This window comes from Dermacentor variabilis, chromosome 1 (genome assembly GCF_050947875.1).
Source record: "Dermacentor variabilis isolate Ectoservices chromosome 1, ASM5094787v1, whole genome shotgun sequence".
NCBI lineage: Eukaryota > Metazoa > Arthropoda > Arachnida > Ixodida > Ixodidae > Dermacentor > Dermacentor variabilis.
In genome coordinates, this window is record NC_134568.1 from 273,733,972 (window position 1) to 273,746,628 (window position 12,657).

The window sequence follows — 12,657 nt, forward strand, 5'->3', positions numbered from 1 at the left end:
ACGTATATTCTGGCCAGTCAATCATGTATTACAATGTGAAATTCACAAATATATAACGCAACACGCTAGCCAGGGTTGGGATATGAGGTTGTTGGTTGGTAATGTCTAGGCGAACCTTATCGCAAAAAACCACATGGACACAAGAATGCGTGTCCGATGTGTGTTCTTGTGTACTCGAGGTTCCTTGCGCTGTAGCTCGTCTTGGCATTACGCAGGGCTGGATTGGTCTTGACAGTGACGCAACACATGGGACAAGAACACAAGAAAGTCATGACGTGACATTGCGCTGAGACGAGATATCAGCGGCACGCTGTGTCACCATCTCTTTCGTTCATGTACCGAGCGGTTCTTATATCTAACACCGCGTTCAAGCAGCGTTCTACATCAACACAAAGTGAAATAAACTCGCCCTCAGCCTCATCTTCGATCACTTTTGAGCGGAAAACATATCATGGGGAGCTATTTGTCCGCAGTTGAGTTCATCAACCTCAGAATGATTCAAGCGTTACCGCAACTTTATTGCAGCAATAATGGCTAGAAGGTGCGAATACATGGTCAGTTTGATGTTTGAGTGAACGGATAATCGGAAGCAACGATTAAGTGCTTTTCATTACGCGTTGGATCCAAGCCAAGTAGTGTGTGACCTTGGTGTACACTCCGGGGAAATTGTGGTCGTCGCACTTCTCTCCAAACGTGGCCACACCGACCGCCGACCAGCGGTAACTTCGATCCGGCACGATCATCGGTGAACCCATGTAGCGCTGCAAAAACGTTAAATAGAATGTATGACGCCGCTGCATAATCAAGCTACGCTTCGGGAACTAACGCCAGCGTTGTCACCATCTCCATTGCATTCGCCATAAAAGCCACGTTTGCTGCTCACCTGTCTGGTTTCGCACAGGTAAAGTATGATTTGATCTCTACATGCACAAAAAATACCCGCACAGGCACAACCTTCGGTAGTTTCTCATAAATCTTGTCTTCATTAACGGAGGCTCAGGGGATGAGAATATGTCGATGGTAGTAATGTTGCTGGTATATCAGACGCTTTTCAAATCACAACTGTTCTTGAATTTTAAACTTAGAACAGTATACTTCTGCGTGCAGGACAAAAAAGTGACATGCGCAGCAATGCTACGGGAAGCACGGACACTTATGAACACGCACGCCTTTTTCAAGGCAGATCAGGTAACGAAAGTTCCCGAGTAAGGAAACCGTGATGAACGTCATTTTTCCGGCGGCTTTTTTGTTTTTTTAAATGAAAATAAAAGAGATGTAGTCACCCTAAAGTGGCGACGGCTATAGCAGTAACAATATAATAAAATATATAGAAAGAAAAGAAGCAACCTCCTATAGGTTAAATAATCTACAGAACACATTCTCATGGGACTGTGTGCATAGACACACGGCTATATAGACATAAAAGTCGAGGGCAAGCCGTACCGCACTTCTTTACGGTAGCCTGTAACTTGAAGGTACGGGGTGGCGGCCCCCTGAACAGAAATGTGCAGGCCGCGTCTTTCAACTGTAAGCGAACGCCTTGACTGTAATGAAGTTTTTTTTCTCTGTCTTGGTTCCCTAAAATGTTTCCAGACACGTGCATGCATTCATTATGCAGCAGTGTGACTCGCCATCAGAATTTTTTTGAGACTTGATGCACTAGAAAGATCCACACTTCCTCGTGTGTTTGAACTTCTTGATTCGTTACCGACCGTCGTTTTGAAGCACGAACAGCGATTGGTGGTATACGCCATAGAAGCCATCTGCGTAATAGCCTGTAAAGCGTTTCGAACTCTACGAGCGTGCGAATGCTTCATAGAAAACTTTATCATTTCCTTTCTACACTGCCCGACCATAATTTGTCATAACGGCAGCCGCGGTTCACCATCTGTGCACAATAATCCAACTCGTCTATAACTGCGCAATTATAACCGACAAAACACCGACATGAGTCGTCTTCCATTCGCCATACGTGCTTGCTTTTGTCTTGGTCGCTTTCTTCGAGCCGTCAGAGCAACCAATATCAGTTTCGATACACCGCTGTGCGATATAGTACTCTGATTTGATTACCATCTGTGCCACAACGGTGCAAGATTTGCTGCGCACTTGGCATGGGTTGGACGGCAAGTTTGACGATGACCATACTGCTGAAAGGCTGATGGAAAGGGAAATATAAGGACGTTATCTATAGTCTCGCCGAAAGCTATATGACGCCCTCAGATATACTGCAACATCTTACCGCATCATCGATATTACTATCTGTAGTGCGGCAGCACAGGTAACTTCTTCGCACAAATTCGCATTCCATACTTCGCATTCTCATTAGCCACTTATTTCAGTCAATTACCTTTGCACGTCTTCTTCTATGCAAAGCCACAATCACTATAGATGTGAAAAAGCGTAAGAAGCGTTTCGTTGTGCCTTCAGTTTTATTTTCATTGAGGTCGCGGTAGTCAAAGGCAACATTGTCGTATTTAGCATATCAGTAATGTAATCAACACTCTGCACTACAGTAACAGAGTTTACGCCATTGAAACAGCCCACAGTAAACGTTGTCCATTCGTATATTCAATTTGATGTATTCGCCTCTCCGCCTCAGTGATAGCGTTTCTTTCTTAAACCTGTAATTTTCACCCAGTTGCAGGGATTAACGGGATGGAAGCAAACGCCTGAGTTGGCTAGGAGGCAGCAAAAAATAAAAAAAAAAGATTGTGCTTAACGTCTTTCAACTGTAGAGCCCTGCTTGATGTTCTTATCAGGAAAGTTATGCTCATTCCCAAACATTAATTCTTTCCTACGCGACTTTGCGTAAATTCGCTGTCTACACTATTCTAAGTTTACTTAATTTAGACACCCTCAAATATAGGCATGCGAGTATATTCGAAATTTTGAATAGAAATCAATCAAATAGCCTTTCTTACTGGATTCGTACGTGATTTCGATATTTAATATTCGAACTTCTTTAAGATTCGTTAATGCCTACAAGGAGAAATAACTAAGCAAGGCTGCCTGGAGTGTTTATTGTGAATCCGACTAAACGAAGAATACTTAGTTATTCCTGCAATGAGTGATCCGAAGTGGTATGCTTCAGGAGGCATTGTTGCTACGCAAAGGCACCGGTTTCTCAGCTAACACGTGGATGAGTAGACCGTGTTTGAACGATATATTGCTATCGTCTAACCAAAAGTGTTTGCTTTCCGGCTTTCTGCATATTTGTTAACTCAGCATAAATGAACTATCGTTTTCCCTCCGTACTATACCTCACTACGTTTGCATCGCGAAAGAGATACATTCTTTCTTTCTTTCTTTTTTCGTTCTTCTTAGATACGGAGAAATACTTCGTATTTCATATCAGAAACTAGTTTGTCCCGGGCGTTCGTATCCGATTCAATACGAAACTTTCACTATTTCAGCACACCAATAGCCTTAATGTCGTGTTAAGAAGAAAAAAAAATGTGTGCGTTTTTTAAATAAGAAGTAAGATTTTTTTTAACTTGAAGTCAGGAAGTTGTCACTTAAAACACACAAAGAAAGTTTTAAACGAAAAAGCTGAAAATTTAGAAAACCCATGCATGCATGCACTATTCGTATATGCTCTTACGTCACAGCTGCCTTCGATTTCCTGGATGTCGGTGCACATCTGGCCAGCGATGATGCCTCTCGGAAGCTCACGCACCTTCGCGTTCTCGAAAAACTCGCTGCAGTCTCCGTTGTTTGCGACGAGGGCCCGACGAGCGCGCAGTGCCATGGGGGATTTATTTCCTGAAATATCAAAGTTTGATTTTTGTGTACATCTGATTACCACACTGTCTAACAAGTTTCCTGGTCACATTGAGTCAATTTTGCATTACCAATTGTTTTGTGTTTGTTTGTTTGTTTGGAAGCTTTGGCTCGGGAGCTCCTATCTAAATGCATCGGAACGGGAGGAAATCGTTTTCCTCGGCAGCCAATACACTAATTTTGATGAGGTTTGTTTTACTTTTTAAAATTAAAAATCTAGTAACTGTGGGTATTGAATTTATGCCATGTCTTTCTTTTTTCATTGCGAAATAAAAAGAACTCATGTATTAAGCTTAAAACTTTGTAACTCAGCCATAAAAAAAGCTATAACAAATATGTAAATTGCAATTATTAAAGAATTGAAAGTTGCCTAAATATCCTTACCGGATTTGAATGCGAAAACATTATGACCTCGCTAATTGGTTACGTTCATGACACGTGACGTCATACATTGTCACGTGTCCTTCACAACTCTACCTTAATCCACTTCAATCCAAGTTAATTCACCTTCGTTTACATTACGTTAATTCACTTTAATTCACCCTAAGCCACGGCACTCTAACTTGTACTAACTTTAGTTTATTTCACTCTAATTCACCTTAATTCAATTTAACATGAATTACGCATAATTACTACTAATTAACGTTGTTATACCATTTACTGTCTTCTGCATGACTACTGACGTCATACACAACGCTGATGACGTCACTGATGATGCTGATCTTTGGTACTATATCGCTTGACCAAGCCGAATTTTCTGCCTCACGGGACCTGTAATGCTTTCACATTAATACATCCAAAGCGGACAAAATTGATGCATTACGCACCGCTCTGAAATGAAGCTCTATTTTGTGAATTACTTTTGCGAAACTCTTGTAAACATTTTAAGCTTCGTGTAAGCCGTAAATTCATGTATCGAATTTGTCCGCTTGAGATACTCAAACAGATGCAGTTTACAGAATGGCGATATTTGTTTTTGGTGCAGAGATACGGATTTGTAAAATTCATGCTTCTATATTTTTGAAATGTAATTTTTGTAAAATCCCTTAAAGCCTTAAAGCAAGATTCTGCTTCCTATAGTTGCTAGAATATAATCGCCCCCAATTGTTGCGATTTACACATACGTGCCCTTCTTTACCCTGTATAGAGTGTACTGGTTCTTGCTTATGTCATACTGCGCTTAATTGCTACTCCGATGCGTGAAAAGGTTCGGTGACGAGTTACCGTAATACTTGGGCGACCATTCGAGCACATAAGACAGCCTCTTGTCGAAGGCGTCAGTACGGGTGGGCAGGCAGATGGGCATCGTATCGTTGGCCACGTCACGGCGCAGCGTCATCACGGCCAGGTCGTAGTAGCTGCTACCGGGCAGATAGTCTGGGTGCACCTCGACGTCGTAAACGCTGTACTCCACTCCGGATTCGGTGGACTCCGACTCGAGTTGAACTGAGTACAGTCGCGGGTTCCTGAGGGCAGCCCGACAGTCTGTTAAAAGTGCTGTTTCGGCCAGTAGAAAATTAGTGCGCATTTGGATGAGAGAGCTACATTTACCAGCAATTCTGATCCCGCCTAGATGATAGGCTTTCGCAGCTACTCGTGGCGTTTAGTGCCCACATTGTGTCAATTATTTGTCATTTCTTCAGTTTTGTTTTTTTTATTAAAGTGAATTGTAGTGTGTACGTCCTGAAACTGCACAATGGGTTATGAGGCGTGACGTAGTGGAGAGGATACAGGTTCATTTTAACCACCTGGGGTTATTTAGCATGCACCACTCAAAGAACAGTACAGGAGCCTGTTTGCATTCCGCCCCTCTGAAATGCAGCTGCCGCGACCGGTAATCGAACCAGCGACCCTGTGCTTAACAGCACAACGCCATATCCACTAAACGCCCACAGCGAACTTTCGGTTTTGTTAACTGCAGTGTTTAACATTCTACATTTTTATATAAAATTACCAAAACAAAGAGTACTTTTGCGCACATTGGAAATGACGCAAGAGGCGTTCTCGTGACCGAAGTTAAACGCACCACTAAAGAAAAGAATTTAAAAAAAAGCAAGGCCCTGATGGTCAAAATCATAACCACGGAGCAAGATAATGTGGTCACAACTGGTGCATTCCAGTGTGACAGCGAGAGCATCATAGTGAAAGCCGTTGCCCAATTGTCAAGAACTTCTTACGAATGAGACTGGATCCGGTCAGCTTTTGCATTTCCAAGAAGCCTTAGCGTGTGCTTTTCAGTTTACGAGCTACGACTGCACTTGCTTATGCGACCACCATAGTGTGACTCTCAGATCCAAGGCGCACACTTATGATGCGACGATATCCCGTTTTCTTTTATGTTTGGTCTCCCCATATCGTCTTTTTCTACCAACTTGTCCACCTTCACTTTTTTCTATAAAATCTATACGAAGAGCTGGCCAGGACTATTTTGGGGCAATGACAGTGAAGGCCCTGTACTTAGAAACGAAATAACGTCGCTAAGACTGGTTTTCTAAGGATGCATCATTGTGCTTCATAGAGTGCCGATTTGTGTATACGGTTTGTAATGTCCCACGCCAAAAAACCTCATACCAGAGCTACCCAGTGATTATCGCCGCGTTACAGAGCAACCATATCAAATTGTACCGTCTGTTCAGTGTACCTAATGATGACGTTCTATGCCGGGACAAGAAAGGACAAATTGACCGGAATAACGAAAGGTGCAAAAATGAAAGATAAAACCGTCATGACAATCCGCCGATGCGATTTCCTAATTGCGACCTGCTTTCTGTTGTTATAGGTCCCTGAGATAATTGGAGGATCGAGAGAGAGTGAGGATCTTGAATGGATCCTAGAGAGGTTTGCCTAACGGCATGCCTAGCACACTATTCTAGATGGAGATGATGAAAAATGAACTGATGTGCACAGTTCATAACAAAGATGCACAAGATACACAAAAAGCACTCAGTATCCGACTAAAGCGTCTCATTGAGACCAGCGTCTACTCGTTTCACTTACTGTGGTCTCGGGTCAAAGCAGTGAGCCGCTGTTAAGACATGTCGCTCGCTGATCAGAACACCGGCACAAAGGTAGTCAGGTGACTTTCGCTGATTGTACTCCATGATTGATGCCTGCAAATGTCACCATATGGCACATTCATACACTAAGAGCTTGGTAATATGTGTTTTAAGACCGTTAACAAAGCCATCCCAATCAATCTGGTATAAAGCAATTCGCTACCGTCTAAATAGATATTTCTAAAGCGTTTTTACCATCATTTTTCATATAAAATCCTAATGTTTTGAAAGCGAATAGAACGACTGAAATTCAGGTATACCGCCGTTTCTCCTCACACCTTAACCATATTACTCTGCATGAAATGTATCATTTTGACGCATCTTCGTCGTATTTAAAGCGAGCGTTAGGCAGCGTGAAATAGAGGTTCTGTTCTTTGAAAGAAAGCCATAGAGCGTTATGATAGTTTCGTATAAAAGTACATCATAGCCCGCGCGACTTTATTAAAACACAGATGTTATGTTACTTCATTGCTCAAATGCAAAAGGTTCTCACCATCCAAGGCCATTCTGCGGTCCGTGCTTTCCCACTTGGTAATGGCTTGAACCTCTTCAGTCCACAGGCTGTTTCAAAACGATGTTTCTATGTTTTCATATTCATTTAAGAGCGCCAGAGATTTGAGCTAAAAATGTTAAAGTTCATAACCATCATACATTTATTATTTTAAGTACTATTAACCACTAAGCTAAATGTTTTGGCGAAGTGATACAAGTTCATACACTACTAAAAAAATAAAAATAAAGCACACAGTAAACAATATCAAACAATCAAAACAATTATACATTGTGTGCATTTGTGTTAAGGAATCAAAAAATATATTAACAGAATAACAAATTGATTTAAGTACAAAAAAAAAAGATTAGACGTCCGCTCTGCCTAAAGTTTTAAATAGTTATCGGTTATATCACCTACACCTGCGGACTTTCGCGCAGTCAGATTCGATACAAGGTTAAGGATACCGGCTTCCAGTATTTGCAAATTTTCAATAGGAGGCAGTGCTTCATCGACGTCGATGAAGCACTGCCTTCATATACTAGTGCTCATTCGGTTGTACAGGCTGCTTAATTGCACGTTTCAAATTTCTCGTTTATTTGAAAGAAGCGTTGCCTGGAAATTCTTCATAAGTTAATTGTGGTTCCTTCGCGAAGCTTTTTCGCGACCTCAAAACTTTCTTAAAAGGAGGATCGAGAACCAGCATAGCCATCTGCAGCACGGCACGCTCCTCTGTACTTGTGGACGTTACCCTGCTGTGAGCAGCCGTGTGTGCCAAGTTCACCGTAGCTACCATCTCCGTCTCATGTGCGACGTTTCATGCGCTTATTCTAATCGTAAAAAATTATCGAAGTAACAGTGCCGTTCAAAAGCTTCGTCCGATGCACCGACAGTACTTGATACATTATGTCCGTTCCAAGTCTAACACGCCTGCTTTTTTTTTCAAGTGCCCTTGAACTAAAACGACATCGAAAGAAACATCTACTTCATGTCACGCTTGGTCTGCATCACCTTTATAAGTAGATGTGCTGAAATGCAGCAAACACTTAGATTCATTTGTTTGTTATTTCTTTGGGATGATTGTCAAAAGACAGCGATCCTTAGATCCGCAGGCTGTTTAAATTGTTTTTAATATAGTTCGCAAGAGCTCAAATAATACGTCAGCGGACATCAGGTATTGTCACGACAGTGATGTACCACCAGCAAGATCTATTTTATTCTATTATACGCAACTTCGAAGTTCCTTTTAGATTGTACTTCCTTTATACAACCAGCATAGATAATAGTATAGTATCATTTACGCATGATCTACGCTTTCTTCATTGATTCATGCAAGCAAACTAGAAACACGTAGCAGTATAGAGTCAGAACGGCCTGGAAACTTTTGGAGAGAGAAAAACATAAGTGATAAATGAAACACTGGGAGGTTAACACGGTTGGAACCGGTCGGCTACCAAGCGCTAGGAAAATGGAGAAAGGGGAGTCATGCCATTATTCTTAAGCCTCGCAAATAGTAACTTGCGCCCTGGGCCATTAAATCGTACAGCAAGCGATTAAGCTCCACTTTAGATTGATAAAAACCTCAGAGTTTCTACGGATTGCAAACATTACATGGTTTCGTTTCTGTAAATATTTGAGCAAACTCACGTGCGTCGTCGCAACGACAGGTCCAAGCCAAGAGGATCGTGCTCACTATGATAACAAATGATGCCATGTTCAGCGCCAATCACTTCCAAACACAGAAGTACCGCCTAGAACAAGAAAGCGGTTGGGATACAAATGAATTAATTGATTATTTTATTGGTAATGCGGGCATATAAAAGGCAGCTGCACGTTCAAGTGCGCTGCTTGCAGTGAAACAGCCAAGAAAGACAGGTAGCGCAGAACTACGGTTTCAGCTTTCCGTCATCCGACTTCAACAACGTAGTTATTGAAGTCAGAGGGTGGAAAATAAGGATTGGGGAGCAAACAGTATGTAGCTCGTTGTACATGTTCACGCGAATAGACTTCGTGCAAAAAGGAAGAATTTCTCAACACCTTGATCGTCGCTGGTTCGAGAAAGTAAGACGATTAGCAACACACGAGAGAGAGCAAGAACAAAGCGCCCCACCTTAGCTCCCTGGTTCGTGTCACCCTGTAATTCTTCGCAGCCGCACACTTTCTCGGTCTGGTGAGTGCGGCCAGCGCAGGGTGTTGTTTTATATCAGCCGCGGCACTGAGAACAGCACCGCCGCATACTGCGCGCCTTGCTTGATTGGAGCGCGTGCCAGCTCGCCGGACCACGTGACGAGAGCAAAGAATCGCCGTTGCATCTTCATTACCAAACGAAGAAAATGGAAACGCTAAAGCGGTGACCTGTCGAAGCAGGGGGCGAAGGCATGAATTATGCCCTATCGGAGCCTAATGGCAAGTCGCCGTTTAGCGCGCGCAAAGGAGAAGATGCACCGAGGCGGTGAGCCCGGAAAGGGTGTCAGGCCCTGTGCATCGCAGACCGACCGCAGGAGCGCGCCAGGAACGAGCATCGAGCTCAAAGCGCCTGCCGCGAGAAGAGAGCTCGGTGAAGGGCAGCGGCCGCCGAAGCTCCCAGGGCGGCGATTCAGCGAGTTGGTAAATGAGAAAGGTGTGCGCGCTGTCCCGGCCTTCAGCGCCTGTGCGCGGCCTTGTGCATTGGACTTGTAAACTTGCGGCGAGAGCGTACAAGCAAAGATGAAGTTGTGAAGGGTATGTGCGTGTGTGTTTGTGTTTGAGGGGGAGGGGGCGGGTTGCTTGGCCACTGCGGAGGGGACGGGCGGAGACGCGCGCCTATATATACGACGCTGACAGCGAAAGCGGAGAGAGAGAAAAAAATAGTCTGCCTGAACCCTGACACCGCGAATAGTATATGTAGCCCTGATGGCAGCCACGGTCAGGGCCGCATGGCCTCTCGTGATTTCAATAAGCCGTGACTGTCGCGAGGCTCGTACACGTACGGCTGGTGCCTTGAAAGTCAAGAAAGCGCGCAGCTATATAGTTTTGCTCTACTGCTTCCGACGTGACATTTTCGGTGCCAGGGATGAGAATTACACTTGCTTGAATGACTTATTCATAGTCATCAACTGCAACGCGGTAACAAAAAGAAAAGTACTGAATCGAAGAAATAAGGTAAGCGGCAACTTATTTGGGTGGTTCACGCTTTACAAGGTATGTGTTCCCTTACTATCTTTTTTGTCCTATAAACATGCGAAGATGCCGGCTAAATCAATTCAGGACGAATTACGCAGTATAACCGCGGTCAGCGCTTGTCCTGAAGTGTAATTTGTACTGTTAAATATTTCTGCTTAATAGGCTGACTTCTCAAATGTCCATTACTCCTCCAACCGGTTCACGTGGTACCTACGCGGCGCAGTGGATGCCATCACTACTCACGTACGACAAGGAACTCCACTCAAAGGGTGAATCTGCACGTGGTAGAGCGACTTTCCGTGAAAATTTTGGCTTACTTCCAGCAGGGCTCACGGACAGCGTGGAACAATCTGCCTTCATCAGATGAATGATCCAATTTGCTCCCGCATGAGTAAGATAACTCTTAAAACAAAAACACACATCTCGATCTCGTTATCGCTTCTAAGAGTCACGCATCTACGCGTGCAATTTATGGCCAACCTTGTCTAGTCAGGGCGGGCTCAGATCCTGCTATGTGCGCGCTGCTCTTGAGAACCAGCTTCCTTCCTCCATTTTTTTTTCTCCCGGTGGATACAGCTCCGTGATTTACAGTGCAAGCTTCCAAACGGTGAAATGATGATGTAATTCATGGAGCGAAATGGTTTATAACCTAAAGTGGCCTTCATGTTTCCCTCTCTCTCTTTTTTCCTCAAACAGTGAAGTTCTGAACTCAGGATGCGCTGACCATTGACATCAATTAAAACGACAGCGCTGCGGCGACACGCACTGCTGCGGACGCCGGCGCAGGGTGTATAGGTGAGGCGTGAACTCGCAACGGCTCATGAGACGCGTTGTCTGCTCGGCGCTTCCGGTCAAAAGGTGACGGTTCCGGCGCATGATTCTCCGTTCGCGGAGTCGGTCGCACTTGCTCTCTGCGCACCTTCATCGCAAGGTATTACCCACGCTGCTCATTTCTCGAGCCTGTGATCGTCGCATCGACGACTTCCAACAAAACCTGAGCATAGGCAGTGACTTAAGATATATATTTTTAGCCGAATCGATAGAACACGTGCATTAGCTATGCGTACTGTCGCAGTTTCGCGCTTATCTTGAATGACGAGTTGCACATTTTGTTCTCCGGTGAATCCTGCTCGTGCCAACAACAACAGTATTTTTTTTATTTATTTCATCTCACTTTCACTAGGCTGCAGCAACATGCATAATTTAGTAGTGGAGGCACTATAGGCGGGCAGGCGGTTCCAAGCTAAGCTTTTTCTTGTCACGAATGTCGCCGAACACCATTTTGGCGAGCACCCTGCATGGTATAGCGACTTTAGCTTGGTGTTCGATGCGAGATGATCGCGGTGTACTGGGAGAATGAAAAGACGTGGACCGTGATTTTCTAGCATATTTTGTGAAATGTGTAACTAGGCGACTGTCACGCGCACGTCAGAGCCTGGTACATTCGCTTGGGCAGGCAGAATGAACACATGAACGCAAGGTGCGATGCCAAGAGAACATTCATAGCATGAGGAATTTAAATTGCACATATGTTAAAATACAACACTTACTGCAGACGGAATGCGTCCTCCCTAACTAGTTTTGGTGTTCACACCCCCCGCGTTAACCAACGTCTGTGGGGCGATCGTTTATACACTAGCGTCGGAGCGCTTACAGTACCGCTTATGTCCGTTGTGGATGTCTTCGCCACCCGGTCTGTGCTCCGTCGTCGCAACCCGGTCGTGATCAGTCATCGCTGGTGTCCGGCGTCCCCTGTGCCCCGGCTGACGTGACGAAGGCACAACCGCTAGGGAGCTGTCGCGCTCCGGCAGAGCGGAGCTCGTGCCTGCTGGTGCACTTGGTGCACACCGGCCCAGCTCAGGTCTGTAGATGGGACGTTGACTGGCTGCAGCCAGCCTTCGCGCGTCCACGTTCAGCGGCATAAACGCTGACGTGTCTCGGCGGGTAGGTCCGGGCCATCGCTAGTTCCGGAGCAGGCGGTCAGCTGCTAGCTCACCGATCCTGGCACTCGGGCGGGACGCCGCTGGATCACCACGGCACTGGGGCAGGACCCAGAGTGACAATCTCCCCATCTTCTCCCGGAACGCTGCGCCCCGGCCACCACGTCCTTCCATGCGAGCGCCCCGTCTCCAAGATGGCGTCTTGTCTTGTCTTGTCTCCCAAATACTG

The 12,657-nt window shown here is 44.8% G+C and overlaps 1 protein-coding gene across 1 annotated transcript; it reads right to left on the reverse strand.

The window, feature by feature from the left end:
- Positions 1–9,063, reverse strand: LOC142564813 (clotting factor B-like). Its single transcript, XM_075675979.1, has 6 exons — positions 8,974–9,063; positions 7,330–7,397; positions 6,778–6,890; positions 5,005–5,246; positions 3,602–3,762; positions 1–761 (listed from the first exon to the last, which is right to left on the reverse strand). Exons 1-6 carry the CDS (start codon positions 9,038–9,040, stop codon positions 597–599), a joined length of 816 nt encoding a protein of 271 aa, XP_075532094.1. The 5' UTR covers positions 9,041–9,063; the 3' UTR covers positions 1–596.
- Positions 9,064–12,657: the final 3,594 nt, after the last annotated feature.